Source organism: Neophocaena asiaeorientalis, unplaced genomic scaffold (assembly GCF_003031525.2).
Source record: "Neophocaena asiaeorientalis asiaeorientalis breed wild unplaced genomic scaffold, Neophocaena_asiaeorientalis_V1.1 scaffold388, whole genome shotgun sequence".
Taxonomy (NCBI): domain Eukaryota; kingdom Metazoa; phylum Chordata; class Mammalia; order Artiodactyla; family Phocoenidae; genus Neophocaena; species Neophocaena asiaeorientalis.
In genome coordinates, this window is record NW_020172738.1 from 2,322,118 (window position 1) to 2,341,483 (window position 19,366).

The 19,366-nt window shown below is 46.7% G+C and overlaps 1 protein-coding gene across 6 annotated transcripts in view; it reads left to right on the forward strand.

Annotated features, from left to right (window-relative positions):
- The window catches only part of SP110 (SP110 nuclear body protein), a 38,646-nt gene extending 19,754 nt beyond the window's left edge, over positions 1–18,892 (forward strand). For 2 of the 6 annotated variants that reach the window (XM_024740562.1, XM_024740563.1), the window contains 11 exons: positions 1,209–1,358; positions 4,019–4,084; positions 9,457–9,555; positions 10,014–10,156; positions 10,527–10,571; positions 14,667–14,780; positions 15,259–15,374; positions 15,983–16,091; positions 16,387–16,458; positions 17,048–17,188; positions 18,281–18,424. In XM_024740562.1, coding sequence (XP_024596330.1) covers positions 1,209–1,358; positions 4,019–4,084; positions 9,457–9,555; positions 10,014–10,156; positions 10,527–10,571; positions 14,667–14,780; positions 15,259–15,374; positions 15,983–16,091; positions 16,387–16,458; positions 17,048–17,188; positions 18,281–18,394 — 1,169 coding nt within the window. In that variant the 3' untranslated portion in view covers positions 18,395–18,424. Of the gene's footprint in view, positions 1–1,208; positions 1,359–4,018; positions 4,085–9,456; positions 9,556–10,013; positions 10,157–10,526; positions 10,572–14,666; positions 15,385–15,982; positions 16,092–16,386; positions 16,459–17,047; positions 17,189–18,280 lie in introns of those variants that run through there. The other 4 variants (XM_024740560.1, XM_024740561.1, XR_003002630.1 and 1 more) reach the window with 4 other exon arrangements.
- Positions 18,893–19,366: the final 474 nt, after the last annotated feature.

Sequence of the window (19,366 nt, forward strand, 5' to 3'; positions counted from 1 at the left end):
GTGCAGGCAGGATTCAGACTCCCAATCCCAAACTGGAGTTAGATTTGTTGTCACTGAGCGTTCAAAACCACCTGAAGCGATGCTTAGCATGCATGGGCTCCATGCAGGAAAATCGTGTTATTTGCAGTATAAAAGCAGAAATGTATGGAGCTCTGCATTTTTCTGGATCCTCTGCTTTATTCCTTTCTGTGCCCATCACCTTTTCTCCTTCTCCTCTGCATTCTCTTCCTCTTCCCCTTCCCCTCTCCTTTCTCCTTCTTTTTGCTTTAGTTCAAGGTGTGCCAGTTGGTGGGGATTCCCTTGGATTTCCAGACCTTGAATGCAGCACCCTGAGAGGGAATCTCCTGTCAGCCCCCAAACATGAATCATGACATGTGTTCCACTGCTTTGGACATTCCCCGAATTTTTCTGTTTGTTTCCAACACCCCTCAATCTTGGGGTTTGACCTGGGTGGGGGCTAGGACCTCCTTGGTCGCCCTTCTCCTCCTCTTGTCACTTTCTGTCAGTCCCCAGCGCCACTGTCTCCTTGTCATATGCTGAGTTCTCTCCACCAACGACTTAGCTGAGTTCTCTCCACTCAGACCTCTAAGCTTCTCCTGTGGGTATATAAAGGTAATTTTTGAAACAACGAAATCTCTTTCACTCTCATCAAATTTGTGTTTCAAGATTTAGTGTAACATCTCCAAAACGGCCTCAGCTGAGCAGTTTCTTCTCAGATCTAGCCAGCATCTGCCCCTTCCCTGAAATTTATTGATTTAATAATTAGGGAACCCTGGACATTACAATGTATAAGGGTGAAAAATACATAATTTGAATATTTTCTAAAATATGCTGCCTGTTACACATTCATTCCACAGAGGTGAATTGAGTTGAGGGGTGTGCTGGCACATGTCCTAAGTTCTGAGGACTCAGCAGTGAGCAAAACAGAAAATTCCCTGCCCTCATGGACCTTAGATTCTCATTGATACACATGTAATTAATAGTCAGAAAGAGAAGTTGAAGGGGGAAAAGAGAAACAGGAGTTTGGGGGAGAAAGAAAGATACCCACAAGAGAAGAGAGGAGTAATTATGGAGAAATAGCACGATAAAAGTGAGGCAGTGGGTACAGAGATCTCAAAGTGAGGGAACTGGGAGTGCGAGAAGCTTCGGGAGGGGGAGGGCCACTGGGACCCCAATGAAAACTCTTCACAAATCGCTCTTTGGCCCAGGGTCAGCCTCACCTGGACGCAGAACCCAAGAGATGCTCCAAGTGGTGGAGCAGGTGGCTGAAAGGAAGGACGACTCAACCAGAAGATCGAAGGTCATGACACGGGCCCAGAAAGCAAGGGCTGAACGTGCCCCAAAGCCTGCACCAGAGGGTAAGGCTGGCGATGGAATTTGTCACCTGGATGCTCCGTGTGGGAGGGGCTCCCGTGGAGCAGGCACAGGGTGACACAGATGCATAAAGTTACTAATAGAAGGAGGGAGGGGGCAGGCGAACGGGCGTGAGGACAGAGCAAGAGTCTCTTGGTCTGGGGGTGGCTGTTGGGAGAGGTAACCGTGTTCTCAGGGTGCAGGTCGCCTCAGCTGTGCCCTGCAGAACCCCATCCCCACTCCCCTGGGTCTACTGTTTACATTTCTATCAGCAGAGCCACCTCTGCTCCACAGCGTCTGGGGGCTCCTCTCTGATTCGGGCCGATCCAGTGACGGGAGTGGCATCAGACTTCGAAGTGGACACATTCTCTGTTTTATTTCTTAATGGTTTATTTCTGGAAGTGAAGTAGATTGGTCAGTGGGTCTGCATATTTAAAATTATCCCATACTGGGAATTCCCTGGCGGTCCGACTCTGTGCTCTCACTCCAGAGGGCCTGGGTTCAGTCCCTGGTTGGGGAAATAAAATCCCACAAGCGTCAAGGCCAAAAACTAAACTAAACTAAAGTAATAAAATAAACTAATCCCATACTGATGATCAAATTGTTGCCAGTTTAGACTCCCATGAATGCGGTGTGGACACCCTCTTCCCTACATCTTCACGAACACCAGAAATAACAAGACTTTTCTGTTTGTCGAACATAAAGGCCAAGGATGTTAGTCCGCCAGTGTTTTCCTTGGAATCTCTTTGTGCTCTGTGAGTGGTTAAATACGCTTTGGAAGGTTCACAGTACTGCTCACCAGCATCTCAGGTCACACACCCCTGCCCCGTGGACTCAGGAATGGCTTCGTGACTCAGGAATGGCTTCACCAGCATCTCAGGTCACACACCCCTGCCCCGTGGACTCAGGAATGGCTTCGTGACTCAGGAATGGCTTCACCAGCATCTCAGAAGGTCACACACCCCTGCCCCGTGGACTCAGGAATGGCTTCGTGACTTGGCCAGAGAAATGTGGGTGGAAGTGAGAGGGCTACTTCCAAGCCAAAGCTTGAAGAACTTTTTCTAAAAAGGGCCAGAGAGTGAATGATTTAGGCTTTGCTGGCCATAAAGTCCCTACTGCAACTATTCAACGCTGCCATTGTAGCGTGAAAGCAGCAGAGACAAAAATATAAACAAGTGGGCCTGGCTGTGCTCTAATAAAACGTTAATACCAAAACAGGCATTGGGGGCCCCCCTGGTGGCGCAGTGTTTAAGAATCCGCCTGCCAATGCAGGGGACACGGGTTTGAGCCCTGGCCTGGGAAGATCCCACATGCCGCGGAGCAGCTAAGTCCGTGCGCCCCAACTACTGAGCTTGCGTTCTAGAGCCCGCGAGCCACAACTACTGAGCCCACGTGCCTCAACTACTGAAGCCCGCACGCCTAGAGCCCGTGCTCCACAGCAAGAGAAGCCACCACAATGAGAAGCCCGCGCACCGCAACGAAGAGTAGCCCCTGCTCACCGCAACCAGAGGAAGCCCACACACAGCAACAAAGACCCAAAGCAGCCAAAAATAAATAATAAATAAATTTATTAAAAAAGAAAAAAATAGGCATTGGGCTGACTTGGCCCTTGGGCCGTAGTTTGCCGACACCTATAATAAACCACTGAGATTTAGGAGGATCATAAATGACTACAGCATTATCTAGCCTGTATTTACTAAGATGCCTGTTTTATAAACAAATTTTTCTTCAGAATGTTTTCTTTTGAAGGTCCCCTATGCATATTTGTCTATTTTTATACATGACTCTTCTTTTTTTGTTGTTTAATCAATTTGGGAGATTAACCCCTTGTTGCTGCAATTTTCTTATTTTGTTTTTGCCTTTTCCTTGAGAAGTTTTTGGCTGTGGAGGGTTTCAATTTTTTTTGGTTTGGTTTGGTTTTTGGGTTTTTTTGGCCATGCTGTGCGGCTTGTGGGATCTTAGTTCCCGGACCAGGGATTGAACCTGGGCCCATGGCAGTGAAAGCGTGGAGTCCTAACCACTGGACCGCCAGGGAATTCCCGAGAGTCTTAGGCACATCAATTTATTTTTTCCAGTATGGTTTATGTCAGAGTTTCTCAACTTTTGCACTGTTGTTATTTGGGGCCAGTTAATTCTTGGTTGCAGAGGCTGTGCTATGCATTGTGACACGTTCAGCAGCATCCCTGGCGTCCACCCATCAGACGGCAGTAGCGCCCACCTCCCAGTCTGGCAAAAAGATTTCCTGACATTTCCAGATATCCTCTGAGGGCAAAATCACCCATCATTGAGAATCACTGCTTTATGCCCTGTACTTCTGCCTTAAAAAGCCCTTTCTATGTAATATTTATAAGGCTACATCCTTTATTTACTTCCAGTATTTGTATTAAGTATATATATATATATGTTATATTGTTATATGTTATATTAATATATATTAATTTGTGAAAATTTGCCTTCTGTAATACTTTTAACCTTCCCATCTATTACCTGGAGCTTGCTATATTTTTTTTGGTCAATGCTATAATTTTTCTTTCATAAGGACTCCTGTCTCTCTTGCTCTCCAAACTGGTAGAAAGACAGAAAAAATTACTTTGAGATAGTGACGTATAAAGCTCGTAAATCTATGTTTCCAGTTATAAATGACTATTAATTGTTTTCTTTTTAGAAAAGGAAAGGATAAAAGATGTCTGTTCAAGTGCAACAAGTTGTCACAGAAATATTCCCATAAAGGGTAAGTAAGGGTAAAGAAGTGAGAGGCAGGGCCTCGCCCTCAGGCTCCCCAGGGCCCTGGCCTGCTGTGCTGGTCAGGGCTGCACGCCTGGTCTCTGGGGGTGAGCACCCCGTTGCTTCTGCCCCCTGTGCTCTGGTGTGTCTCTTGGGGACACAGTCCTCCTCTCCCTCCTTCTCCTTCCCCTCTTCCTCCGCTCCTTGAATTCATTTTCCCTCTCCTTTTTTTTCTTAAAGAATTGCCATATTTTTAAAATATTTATTTATTCATTTATTCGGTTGCGCTTGGTGTTAGTTACGGCAGGCAGGTTCCTTAGTTGCAGCTTGCGGGCTCCTTAGTTGTGGCACGAGAACTACTAGTTGCGGCATGAATGTGGGATCTAGTTCCCTGACCAGGGATCGAACGCGGGCCCCCTGCATTGGGAGTGTGGAGTCTTATCCACTGTGCCAACGGGGACGTCCCTCCCTCTGCTTTTATAACATACTTCTTGGGCATTATCTCTGGTCACTCTCCCTTCCCTCTTTAGGCGCCAGCCACACTGGCCTTTTTTCTCCGTTAACTTATTACTGAAGTATAACAGGTGCTACCAAATCTGGGGTCCACAGACTGGTGACATCTACAAGCCCGCTCACCGCAGGTCTGCAAGAATCAGGAGCTTATAAATCAGCTGTGACTCTGAGCACACTGGTTTCATAGCAAGACCCCAGTGGAAACAGCAGCGCATTGATTTCTATTCTGGTCAGATTCCTGTCTCATCGCAGGCCGGCATCTTGAGGAGCACTGATGCACCGTGCTTGTGGAAAAATGCAAGTACATACTGCACAGCTTCAGGAATGAACACAAAGGGACACACGTACCCAGCACCCAGGTCAAGAAATAGAACATAATCCACACCCATATTCCAATCCCTACCCAGAGCCCCAAGGGTCGCCAGCAGGCTGATTTCTCTGAGCATCGTCACTTTGACATGAACGCTTCACCCTCCATCCTTCTCAGGGCCTGCTCAGTTTGTCTCCTCCCTCCTTCACACGCTCCGTCCCCAAAGCCAACCCCCTCACCCTCCTTCCTCCTTTGTTACACAGCCTCCGAGTCACCTTGAACAAAGCCTTCTCTGACCCAGCAGGCAGGGTACTTTTTCTTGGTGGCACTTGTCACAGGTATCATTTGTTTCTGATAGTATCAGATCTCTTTTTTTAAAAATTTATTTTATTGAAGTATAGTTGGCTTACAATGTTGTGTTAATTTCTACTGTACAGCAAAGTGATTCAGTTAGGTATACATGTACATGTATCTATTCTTTTTCAAATTTTTTTCTCATTTAGGTTGTTAGATAATATTGAGCAGAGTTCCCTGTTCTAGACAGTAGGTTCTTGTTGGTTATCCATTTTATGTTTTTCTATTTACTTATTTTAACATCTTTATTGGAGTATAATTGCTTTACAATGGTGCGTTAGTTTCTGCTTTATAACAAAGTGAATCAGTTATACATATACATATATCCCCATATCTCTTCCCCCTTCCGTCTCCCTCCCTCCCATCCTCCCTATCCCACCCGCCTAAGTGGTCACAAAGCACCAAGCTGCTCTCCCTGAGCTATGCAGCTGCTTCCCACTAGCTAGCTATTTTGCATTTGGTAGTGTACATATATGTCCACGCCACTCTCTCACTTCGTCCCAGCTTACCCTTCCCCACCCACCGTCCTCAGGTCCATTCTCTAAGTCTGTGTCTTTATTCCTGTCCTGCCCCTAGGTTCCTCAGAACCTTTTTTTTTAGATTCCATATATATGTGTTAGGATACAGTATTTGTTTTTCTCTTTCTGACTTACTTCACTCTGTATGACAGTCTCTAGGTTATCCATTTTAAATATAGTAGCATGTTAATGTTAATCCCAAACTCCCAAACTATCCCTCCCCCGGACCCTTCCCCCCTGGTAACCATAAGTTCGTTCTCTAAGACTGTGAGTCTGTTTCTGTTTTATCACAAGTGTAATTAACTGTCTGTGTACATCCTGTTCACTGAGCGAAACTCAAATGAGGTCAGAACATGGGTCCATCTTGCTCATTGCTCGATGTCTCCTCTGTGCCTTGCGGTTTGTGCTTAAATAGCTGTCAAATCAATACATTATTCATTCTTTCTCGTCAAGTATGAATACCAATATCAGGGCCTCCAGTGACGCATACAGTAAACTTCATGAAATTGAAAAAGTGCCCCTTCCACCATACACTTGACCTACGTCTGTCAGAGCTGATTCTTGAGACCAGGCCCTTTGCTGCCCTCTGCTGGAAGAACGTAGGAAGTGTGCAAATGGATTACAGCTCTGACGTGACTAGGAGCTCCCCACCCTCCCACCGTAAAGGGGAAATCCTTATTCAGTGCACATCCCACACTACCATATGCAGAGGCCCTGCCAACAATATATAAGTGTGTACAGCACTTTACAGTTGGCAAAGCACTTTGTTCCACATTTTGCCATTTAATCCTCAAAGAGGTATTTTTCGGTCCATTTTCCAGATTCAATTAGAGCATAAAAGACTTGCATGAGCTAAAATCAACCTAGGTGTTTTAATCCCAAGTCCTTTGTCCTTTACACTAAAAAAAAAAAAAAAACTCCTGGTGTTTTTAGGAAACACAAGTAGGAAGCAAATAGTCCAGGCAAAGGCTGAGAGCTCTCCATCTGCATCAGCTTTTCCTGTCTCCTTAGCACCTCCACCCTGGCTGTGACTTCTGATTTAACGTCATGTCTCTGTGCTGTTATCCATCATATGATGTGGAGTCTTTTTGCGGTGTTTCTGATGCCATGGAAAGAGCACGAGACTAGGGGCCGGCACGTCCGGATTCCAGTGCTACCTCCGTCTCACACAGTGTGATGACCGCCAGCAACTCTCTCTCCAAATCTGCGCCTGAGCCCCCATCTATAACATGAGGATCATTGCCATTGCCTTTCTTTTGTTACAGGTCGTAGTGAAAATAAACAATAGAATGTGTGTGCTGCTTTTACTATTCCCATAACTAGCGCTTCTCCTCCATCCACTCCATCCCCCGCCAGGCCCCTTGTGTACAAATCATAGAGCTCCGGCCTTCTCCCCAGGCCATGTCTTTGCAGGCATAGTTTCACCCTGTGCCTTTTCTCTATGTTCTGTAAGAACCCCTGTACTTAGTCTTCCCAATCACTCACTAGGTTTTTTTCCATTCTGCTTTTCCTTGTTCTTTTCATTTCCGCCACCAGGCTTTTCATCTCTATGAACTCCCTTTGTTCTTCCCCCGCCCCCGCCGTGCAGCATGTGGGATCTTAGTTCCCCCACCAGGGATCGCACCTGGGCCCCATGCATTGGAAGCTCCAAGCCTTAACCACTGGACCGCCAGGGAAGTCCCTCCCTTTGTTCTTTAATCGCTGACTTCTAGCAGACTTCCCACGTTTGCTCACATTTACTAGAAGTGACCTAATAGATGCAGGAGAGCTCCACACAGGCCTCGCCCTCAGGCTTCCATCCTTAGAGGCTTGTTTACTGAGATGAGGGGTGAGATGGAGCCAAATACAGTTTCATCAGGACCACATCGGAAAGCTGTCTCCCTTCCTTTGCGACATCTTTGTCTGCTTTTGGTATCAGGGTGATGGTGGCCTCGTACAATGAGTTTGGGAGTGTTCCTCCCTCTGCTATATTTTGGAAGAGTTTGAGAAGGGTAGGTGTTAGCTCTTCTCTAAATGTTTGATAGAATTCGCCTGTGAAGCCATCTGGTCCTGGGCTTTTGTGTGTTGGAAGATTTTTAATCACAGTTTCAATTTCAGTGCTATGTGAGCCGTGGCCGCAGAGCCTGCACGTCCGGGGCCTGTGCTCTGCAATGGGAGAGGCCACAACAGTGAGAGGCCCGAGTACCGCAAAAACAAAACAAAACAAAACAAAAAAACCTAACAGTAGAACTACCATACAACCCAGCAATCCCACTACTGGGCATATACCCTGAGAAAACCATCATTCAAAAAGAGTCATGTACCACAATGTTCATTGCAGCTCTATTTACAATAGCCAGGACATGGAAACAGCCTAAGTGTCCATCAACAGATGAATGGTTAAAGGAGATATGGCACATATATAAATGGAATATTAGCCATAAAAAGAAACAAAATTGAGCTATTTGTAGTGAGGTGGATGGACCTAGAGTCTGTCATACAGAGTGAAGTAAGTCAGAAGAGAAAAACAAATACCATATGCTAACACATGTATATGGAATCTAAGAAAAAAAAAAGGTCATTGAAGAACCTATGGGCAAGATGGGGATAAAGATGCAGACCTACTGGAGAACGGAATTGAGGATATGGGGAGGGGAAAGGGTAAGCTGGGACAAAGTGAGAGCGTGGCATGGACACATATACACTACCAAACGTAAAATAGATAGCTAGTGGGAAGCAGCTGCATAGCACAGGGAGATCAGCTTGGTGCTTTGTGACCACCTAGAGTGGTGGGATAGGGAGGGTGGGAGGGAGGGAGATGCAAGAGGGAAGAGATATGGGAACATATGTATATGTATAACTGATTCACTTTGTTATAAAGCAGAAACTAGCACACCATTGTAAAGCAATTATACTCCAATAAAGATGTTTTAAAAAAAAAATCCAAAAAAAAAAGAAGCAGCTCCTGCGGTCTGTCTCTAATGAATTCACCCACAACGAGGCTGCTAGGAGGGGAAGCAGGAATTGCTGATGTTTATGTTAACCCTTTTACAATTCCTCCTCCTGAATCAGAACCCCAGCTCCCTACTCAGGGGCTGTGAGTTGCCAAATCCCTCCATAGGCAATGTGCAAGCTAGTCTAGAGCTCTCCAGGGTTTTCTTTTACTCATAGAGGAAGAAGCAGGGAAACAATCAAACGATGAAGACTTACACTATCCCTTCAGTACTAACTGCCTCACTCACCCCCATCTTGGTTTGAATCAGGCAATAAAATCAGAGAGAAATTTTCTCCAGCTACGTGAATGCAAATAAATATTTTGGGTCGCCAACTCCCATCAGCACAGAGGGATAACCAGGATGCTTATGGAATAAAGGAACTTTAGGTGATAGTCAATGAATTTGTGAATTTAAACACATTCACTGAAGAAGCACAATATGTTTCATTAAATTATTTTATTTGATGTAGTGTTGGCAGGGGTAGTTTTGTTTATTAGAGACCCCTCTGTTCACATATCTCATCTGCTTCTCAAAATGGAAGACTTCCTGTAAATTAACCAGAGGTTGCTCCCTACTGCCACTCATGTTATTATTATTACTATTATTAGTAATAATAGTAATATATCATTACTATTAGAATTTATGAAAAATTCATGAGGGAGACAGAATGAAGACTGAGGAACGGTAATCTGTTCCTTTCTACTTTCAGAAAAACCTGAAGATGAAACTCTGGATTTTCACTCCCCTAAACTTCCTGTGACCTGTGGTGAGGCAAAGGGGATTTTATATAAGGAGAAAATGAAACAAGGTGAGTTCCTCGATCTGCTCTTTGGAAACCCTAGATGAAGGAATCACTAGAAGGGAAGGAAATATCCACATGTGTCATTGTTCAGGACATGGATCCTCCAGGCTAGGCTGCAGAAAAAGCAATGCTTTTTAAGAAGGAATTTTCAACCTTTTCAATGTCATGGTACATCTGATGACCAGGCCACTCCCGTCCCACATGGAAGTCATCCATGGACCCTGTGACACATGTCCTAGCCACATAAAGGGCAAATTCTGTCCCAGTCCTTCACCAGTAGGGCAGGTTTTAGGGCTTCCTTCAATCTGAGAGAGGAGGAATCAGACTCCCCTGCTACTGCTTCCACCTCACAGGGAGTCTCTGGACCCAGAAAGGTAGAGCATCACAAGTAGGGGGTTGGAGGTTTAGGGTGAATTCACAGAGGACGGAAGTGGATCCAGGAATGGGCTGTCTTTACCTTACAGGCCCCTCAGAGAAGTGTATTCAGAACGAGAAGGGACTTTGGTTCACACCAAGAGAATTTGAAATTGAAGGAAAACGGAAACAATCAAAGAACTGGAAGAGGAGTGTGCTTTGCAGAGGAAAGACCCTAGAACAGCTGCTGGAGGTATTGGAATAACACGGGACACATAGGTGATGAGTTTAATTCCTTGAAGGATGAGTGGAATTTTAATAACAGAAGGGTGAAGAAATTCCCATTAGGCTTCCACAGCATGATTGAGAAAAAGCTGAACGATCATAGAAGAACATTGTGGGCGAGAAATTTAGGAACATAGATTGGTGCTAACGGTGGGGAACTTTAAATGCAAGGAGGGATTCAAGAAGCTTAGCCTGGTGGTATCAGAGGGGGTGGGCTGGAAGGAAACTAGATGGAGACAGAGACACCTGTCTTGTTTCATTAGGAAGTGGAAACTTGGATATTTACCAAAGAAGAACCTCGAGAACAACCCCATTCATTGACCCACCCTCTCTTTCAGAAAGGACTTCTGCTCTGTCCTCCAAGAAAAAGTCTCAAGAGAGAGGTAAATAGCAGGTGAACTTCTACCACACTCTCAGTCGTCATGTTGCCGACTTTCTGTGTCCCAAGGCTTGCCTGGGAGTTCTCGACTTTTCCAGCCTCAAGTCACCTTCCCGTTTCAGCATCTTCATGACAACTGCTTTAGCACACTGGTACATGTACATGCCCCCATTATTTTCAAAGTTAATTTTAAGAAGGGGAAGCAAATAACTCTTTAAAGATTAGGACAAAAGCGTGTGTTTTAGGAAAAGATCTGTATATTTGGATGATTACTAACAAAAGACGTCAGAAATAGAGTGCCCTAGTTTGAAAAGTAGATACGGTATTGAAATAGACAAGAACAGAATAAGAAAGAATAGGAAGATCATTGCTGATTGGACTCCAAGTATTCCTCAATTCAACATGCTCGTTACTGGTAGCACCAGAATGGAATAGTGTGTTTGAACTGAGCTTTGTCTCTGCACAACCTCCCTCCAGGTGAAAATGGCAGTCATCCATTGGCTGTACCCGCTGCCCCTCCCCAGCTGTCTTTACTTCTGTAAATACAACTTCCAGTCCCGTTAGATACGAACCTCCAGCAGAGGCAGTGGTGCCTCTCCCATCTTGCCCTGGAGGTTAGCCTGACACTTGGCTGGATTCATTCAATGTTTATAAGGCAATGATCCCCCAAAGCTGTTTATTGTATAAACCATCTTTTCCATGATGATTTGAAGTATCTTGGTATGTTTAGGGAGGCTCCTTGTCATGGCAAAAAATAGGGAAGAATACGGATGTCCATCAGTATTGTAAAATAAACTGATACATCAACAGATTTAAAAATGGATGGTTTGCAGGTATAGACCCATCCTTCAGTCAGTGGAAAACCACCCAAGGGTTTTAAGGTCAAGAAAGCTTCAGGAAGCTTAAACTGGGAAGAACATGTATGGAAGGACATTGCTTACGTGAATATGTAAGGCTATGACTAAAAAAATATCTGAAAGAATCAGTTATTCTGGGATGGGATTACAGGGTACATTTGACTTCCATATGATATATTTATGTACAGGTGGAATTTTTATAATGATCGTTAATTACTTTTGTAACCAGAAACAAAATAAAGATATTTAAAATCCAGATCCTTAATGGCCCCAATATTATAGTTCCTTCTTATTCATAATGCTACAAGTCAGCAAATGAGAGCCAGGGGCACACTTGACCTGACCATTCAGTCCCTCCATCAGGAACCACGTTGAGATAAAGAAAACAAAGTTTAGTTCTGATCATGAATGGACCAGTGCAGGCCTTTCCCCCAGCAACATTTTTTAACATGTCACTGTCACTCTGCAGTATACCCAGTCTCCACTGGTGTCTAGCTCTGTTTATGTGTACCAGCAAGAGATCTGATGCTAATACTATAAGCACGTGTTTTGTGGCTGCCCTGCAGGCACTGCTCCCTTGACCCAAGGCAAAATGGGCAGCTCAGGGCCTGCGAGAGCCTCTACTTCCAGAAGGGCCCAGTATGCAGCCAAAAGTTGCTACCCTAATGGCATGTAGTGGGGGACTGATAGTTTTTGCTTTTGTTTTTTGGGGGTGGGGGTTTGGACAAATTCTAGAGCCTTTTGTTGAGGAGTCCCCATTCAAAGTGGGCTGAGTTGCAAATAACAGCTTAAATGGGTACAAGTAAAACCTGTGAATGAGGACTATGTTACCCTCAGAGCTCAAAAGGGGTAAAAATGTTGGGCAGTTGTTGTGGGATTGAGTATTCAGAGGGTCAGTTATCGTTTCTTGACAGTGTCAGGAATAGAACAGCCCTCAGCTGACCAAACAAAGCCCAGAGATTTGCTGAGCTGGTAGGGCCTCGTACTGCGTGTGGGGTGATGACCCTTCCCTTTCCCTGAGTTCCTTTCTGAGTAGTTGTATATTCTGAATGAGTATGTCAAAGGAGAAGGATGTCATCAGTGTGGTGTCACACCTGTGCTCCCGGGGGAAGTCGGATGCAGTCACAATTTTGCCTGCAGAGACTGTGCGTGACGGCAAAGCTGTAGAGGTACCCCATGGTAGCCAGGTAAAGGCGTGTTGTATCCCTGCAAAGGTGGAGGCCAGCTGCAGCTGAGATGCTATTGAAATAAGCACTGAACAGAACATATTAGCCAAATCTGTGACAGTAAAGCATTTACCACTCGCTAAGTGGATGGCATCAGTAATTGCAATAATATTGGGTATAGGGACCTTAATGGGTGGGGCGCCTTTGTGAGTAACGGTATGCCACTAAATTTAAACAAGGTACCCGCTATCCTCTTAGGGTATTTACCAAACATATAACAGAGGACAAACTGGTATACCTTACCTTAACCATCAAAACTGTTGCCTTACCTAAATGCCCCAAGGTCATAACACTCATTGCCCTAAAATATCCTGTAGTGGGCATTGACGCTCTGATCCAACAAATAATAAAATAAAATTAAATTAAATCTTTGACACAATCAGCTTTATAAAATGGACCTTCCTCTCTGTTAAAATAGTTAATAGAACTCAGTATAAATTAAAACAAGGCCTTCGAGGATAGAAACTTATAATACAAGATCTATATATTTAGAGCAAGAGTGGGCATTTAACTGCCCAATTTGGCCTGTTCTTAAACTTGGAAAGAGGGAATGGTGCCTCATGGTGGATGCCCGCAATCTCAGTGCCATGGCCCAGCAGCCAACCACACAGCTCAAAGCGTAAGCCAGGAGGGAGCAGAGCCAGTTAGCAATCCATAGCAAAAGAAGAAAGACCCCTGGGCAGGGGGGGTGGTCACCCAGACTCCTGCTGGCTAACCCAAGTGGGTTCAGATAGTGAAACCAATGATGCAACACATGTACTAAGAGAGAATGAAAGATTTATTACCCACATACAGAGTCTTTCTGGGAAGAGGCAAGGTAGGCCACCCAAGCTGATCTGAAAATGGCTTGAGCTAAGAGAGGGTGCAGCCTGACGTTTTATTCTGGTGGGGCAACGTGAGGACTCCCTTGCTGGGGCGGGGTGTGTCTGGCTTGAACTTCTCACTGTGGTCGAGGGAGGGAGGGCATGTGCTTTCCCATCACCTTGCCCAGATGTGCCAAGAGGGGAAGTTGGGCTTGAAGCCATCAACAGTCAAACATGAAAACCGGAGTCAAACTATTACAGAATGTGATTGTGGGGTTGTATGTCCTTTCTCTACCATTTCTTTATCATATCACGTGTGCTGGAAACTTTCACTGCAGAGTATGGCAAGAGTGGTGGAGTGAGGAGTAGCAATGGTGCTCAAGGCTCTGGACCCAACCGGTGTCTCAGCCAGGAGGAGTGGGCCGGTCTGGGCTCTCTGGGAACTGGCATCTGTACTCTGGACCAGGGCAGGCCACGTGTCCAGTCAGAGGCAAGAATGGCCGTAGAGTGTCAACCCTAAGAACAGAGAAAGGCAAACAGACAAGTTCAGGATGGGAAGGCCGGAAAGATTCCCTGACATTCAGGGTTGGAGAGTCCTCCCTATGAGGCCCTGGGACCTAGTAAGTGGAGAGGGTGAGCAGGAAGCCCCCCCCCCCACCCCGTTAAGAGAGGTGAACAGAGTCCCAGATCAAGAAGAGTTTTCACTCTGGCTGAGTGGCTAGTTTTGCAAATGGACAAAACATGTCCATCCCTTATGACCTTGCGCAGGTCCTCATTATTTGTATTATGGATGGTTGAGGGTAGTGGCAGGGTTTCTCTCCTTGGGTGTAACTGATTCCCAGGCCCTTCGAGGCTTTGCTCCAGCTCCTGATGGTCTATTTCCTGACCACCTTCCATCCATCTGGTGGGGACAGTATCACAGTCGGGCAAAGGCAGAAGGACCCCTCTTCCTGACTCCCACCTTTAGAGCAGAGAAAATGTTCCCTTGGGCGCGTGGAGCCCGGCACTGTCTGTCTTGTGGGGCTGGGAGCGGAGCCGGGGTTCCTGCCTGTGGATATTTATCCATCTGTAAAGACCGTGTTCCTCACATAAATCACTTGTCGAATTTACTCCATTTTAAGGCCATGGGAAAGACCCCTATGGTTCCTCAGGCCCCCAAAACAACACATTTACACAGCAACTCTCTTTGTATATCTTTCTTTCCGTGTGTCAGCATAACGTCAGAGACTGTTCTCTGAGCTGCCAACACGTTTGCCTGGCACGGCGCACAGCGGATGAGGACAGCTCTGACCCAGGCACGGGCAGCCTTGGGGCCAACCTAACTCAGGTACTAACTTACTTTGACTGCAGAGAAAAAGCATTCCTCCTTCCCAAGGTTTGTCAGATAAGACAGTTGCCCAAAGCCGTGTTTTCTCCAATTTCGTGGACTTACAAACCTTCCCTGGGATCCTGTTAAAAGGCGAATTTCAATTCAGGAGGCCTGCGATTCTAACCAGCTCCCAGATAACGCTGATGCCGCTGGTCCTCAGTCCACACTTGGTGCGGTAAGGACTTAAACGACCTTCCAGCCCCTTCCAGCTCTGACCATCTGTGGTTCACACGGTGATGTGGCAGTTCTTACCGCCTGCTCTTCCGCGATTGCAAGGCCGAGCTGGTCCTCGGTCTGCGGGCGTTCCCAGTGCGCGCCCAGCTGGGTCAGGCCGAAGCGTCTAGTGGGACGCGAACGCCGTGTTCCAGATTCCCGCAGTGTCAGTGTCCGCGGTTCCTTCGGACCCCAGCGGTGCCCGCATTATCTCCCTTTCTAGCAGGAAAACTCCAGGGAATGTGAGGTATGCTGTAGAGGGGGGCCGCTGCTCTGCTGTGACACTTGTCCAAGGGCCTTCCATGAGGACTGTCACATCCCACCTGCAGAGGCCAAGAGGTTAGTGAGACGCAGTCCGCCTCGTGCGCGTACACTTCGCCCAGGCTCTGCCTCTGGTCGCTCCTCTCCACGTGGAAGAGCATCCTGGGCTCAGGTGGCCCAGCGCAGCCCAGCGGGGCCGCAGCCTGTGTTCCCTCTGGTATCAGTGTCTGAGTCCGTGGCTGAGCCACCCTGACTGCCACTGCCTCCGGGAGATGGCCTTTCCTAGTTTCGTAACCCAGACTCCTGTCCAAGGAGGGTAAGGGACGAAAAACACCAGTTGTCTGTGTTCCGTGAGTATTCAGAAAAGACAGGAAACGTGGCCTGCTTCTCCCATTTCCCCAGGGTCTCGACAGGCTGATGGAGCCTGGGTCCCCCAGGGGCTTAAGACCCAGTTTCCAATACTTGGGGCTGGCGGGCAGGGCTCCCTGTTCTCCCAGCAGCTCTGAGGGAGAGCCCACCACTTACCCTGACACCACACTGACACCTTTGTCGCTGCCTTGATGGGAGACCCCCCCCTTGGGAGGTGTCCCCTTCATCCCTGGCCGCGCCCATCAGCCATTCCCGAAAAGAAAACGGTGACTGTTTCCAGGGACCTTGCCCTCGCTCACTTATGTCCGGCCCCTCAGGAGCGCGTGGAGTTGCACCTTCTGCAGGATGAAGGAGTCTTCTGGAAGCCAGCAGTGTCTCGGGGAATCTGGGGTCCTGGCAAGGCAGATGCAGCCCGAGGAGCAGTTGGTGAGTCGGATGGGAACCCCAAGCCTACCCCTTTCCCCTCAAAGAGGCAAAGGGTCCAGGAAAGTGCACCCAAAGGAAGCCTTCAGTGTCTCACTTCAGAGGATGGAGCTTCAGTGCCCAAACATGGAGGACAAACAGAATTCAACCCCCACCCCACCCCATCATGGTGCATATTGGCAAACGGGGTCGGAAGTCCGCTGTGCTTGGCTGCCCCTGTTTGTGGTACCTGGGCAAAAGCTTGGCTTCACTTTCTCCAAATAACATTTCCCTTTAAATCCCTCTTCGCACTTTACAGAAATGTGAGTTTCTCCTCTTGAAAGCCTACTGTCATCCACAAAGCTCTTTTTTCACGGAGACCCCATGTAATGTAAGTCCTATTAGATGTTTCTCATCCTCTGGGCATCTCTCTGATGTTAAACTCATTCTGGAAACATGGAGCGTGCGTCCTGCAGGTACCTCTGCAGAGAACAGAAGGTTTAGCTACAGACTCCAGAGTGGCGCTGCCAGAGTCGAATGGGGTTCAAACTCGACCCCACTGCATACCAGCTCTGGGACACAGACGAGTTGCTTCTCCTGCCCTGTATCTCAGTTTCTCCTTCTCTTCTGTGGGAATGTGTTTCTTAGAGAGAGCATAGCGTTGAGGGTACAGACTCAGGAGACTTGAACTGTGGGTTCAGTGTAGCTCTGCCAGTTTTTAGCTGTGAAATCTTGGGTAGGTTACTTAACTTCTCCATCCCTTGGTTTCTCATCAATAAAACAGGGGTAATTATAGTACCAATCTCTTAGGGTTGTTGTGGAGATCCTATGTTAATATAGTGGCAAAGCTTAGAACAATGCCTGGCACATAGATGTCGGGTATTTTTATCAGTATTACCCTGGAAATAAAGGCTTGTGTTGGATCTATTTCAGCGATGATGGCTATGCTAACATCACCTCTTTGATGGCTTTGCCCCTAGATTCGAGATTATGGTGAGCCCTTTAGGGAAGCCATGTGGTTGGACCTGGTTAAGGAAAGGCTGGCTGAGAAAGTGTACACAGTGGCCTGGTTTCTACGGGACATGCGCCTGATATTTCGCAACCATAAAACATTTTACAAGGTAAAGGGCATTTCCTGCCTCCGTTTCACATGCTTTCTACTTTCCCCTCATTTCTGGCACAGCGGAGCCTTACAAGAAGCTTACCCAGTCTTGTCCCGGGGAGAGCTCAGAAAGACAAGGATTGTAGAAGGAAACTGCCTCCAAATCCCAGAGGTGGAGAGGAGGATGTCCGAAAGAACAGCAAGCAGGACAGGGAAGGATCCTTGTAAACGGTGCCTGAAAAAAAAACATCCATCCTCAGTTTCAGAAAGATACACTCCTCCCACCGAGGAGTCAATTTCATCCTGCCTCCCTGTTCAAACTAGGGGGAAGGCAGTTCATGCTTACATGGTCCTTCGTGCCTCAGAAACACAGAAATAAATGAATTAATTGATTTAAATGAAATAAACATTCAGGATGCTCATGCTTGGATTTTTACTCTTGAATTTCCCAGTGGACTCGAACATCCGGATTGGCCTTCAGTTGGTGTTGCCTCCGTCCTTCATTAGTAGGGAGAGTCAATGAGTTGAGCTACCTTGCAATCCAAGGCATTCTTAGCTTTAGTTTATTGAGTTTCCCTGATTTTTACTCTCACTTATACAGGTATTTCTCGGGACACATCTAGGGTAGATTCTTATCTCCACCCAGCCTCCTTCCTCTCCTGCGTTCCACAAGTTGGCATGTTCATGAGCCACAGACTGTAAACTGGTGTCCATCCACGGAGCTGGAGGGGAAAGAGTCAACTCAGGGAGCCCGTTGATGCCTGGCACAGTCTTAGCCTTGGAGAACAGAAGGATCAACCTTTCTTCAAAGAGTGGGCTTTCAAGAAAAGCTTTATCTTTCTCTGTTTTGCACCAAACTCAGGCTTTGCAGGGGTCAAAATTGGCTCATCGGTCAAGATCGCCTGTCAGGTCTAAGTTAACAGCCAGGCAGAGTCTCATGCATTTGAACATTTGAGCGGCAGGCAGCATCTTCCCACCTATTCTGCCAGACGGCGGGGGAAACACAGCGTTCGGGAAAGGGAGGACATGGCTCCTAAAAAAGCACGAGTGATTTGCTGGCCCTAATCCTTCGTCCTTAGACCTCTGTGTGTTTGCTTTTTTTCTCTTTCAGGCCTCCGACTTTGGTCAGGTAGGACTGGATTTAGAGGCAGAATTTGAAAAAGACCTCAAAGAAGTGCTTATTTTTCATGAAGCCAGTGAGAACAGCTTCCAGGTTCCTCCTTGATCCTGTTCTGGACGAACTAAGGCATCCCAACTTCAGGATCCAGATGATGTGGCCCTGGCCCTCCTTAGATTGCCAATGAGTCTGGAATGTTACCGGCTGCCTCTTGACTCAAATCCAGACCCTTCAGAGCATTGTCACACCCTCCACCGCCTTTTATTGTTTCTTTTTATATTTCGCACCTCAAAAAAATTAAATATTTGCTTAATACTGTTAAATACCCCATCACAGTTCATATTCTCCCCATTGTCTCATAAATCTTTTTACAATTGTTGTTTGAACTGGGATCCAAACAGCTTCCACACACTGAATTTGGCTAATCTATCTCTTAAGGCTCTTTTAATGTGTAAATTCCCCACTGCCTTTTTTCCTTGCTGTCTACTCTTTGGATAACCTGGGGTCTTTGTCCTATAACATTTTTCATATTCTGGATTTTTCTACATCCCCTTAATGGCATGTTTTTTTCTCCCTGGCGTTTTTTGTAAAGTAGAAGTTAGATCTAGAGGCTTGCTTAGATTCAGGTTTGGGTGGGCGGGGGGTGGAGGGGTACTTCGATTTGGCTTTTTAGTAAAGAGACTTCGCAGGGGGAGCTGTGTATTCATTTGTAATGTTAAGATCGTCCAGCAGGTTCAGGTGTTACCAGCCTGACCCATCTGTTATACATCACCCTTTCCCCTAATGATTTTAGCAGCCACTGATGCTCATTGCCTAAACACATTTCACTAGGGTTTGCAAAATTATTTTTTTTTGGCCGCGTTGGGCCTTCGTTGCTGTGCGCGGGTTTTCTCTAGTTGCTGCAAGCGGGGGTTTCTCTTCGTTGCGGTGTGCGGGCTTCCCATTGCGGTGGCTTCTCTTGTTGCGGAGCATGGGATCTAGGTGTGCGGGCTCAGTAGTTGCGGTACGCAGCCACTAGAGTGCGTGGGTTTCAGTAGTTGTGGCTCATGGGCTCAGTAGCTGTGGCTCGCAGGCTCTAGG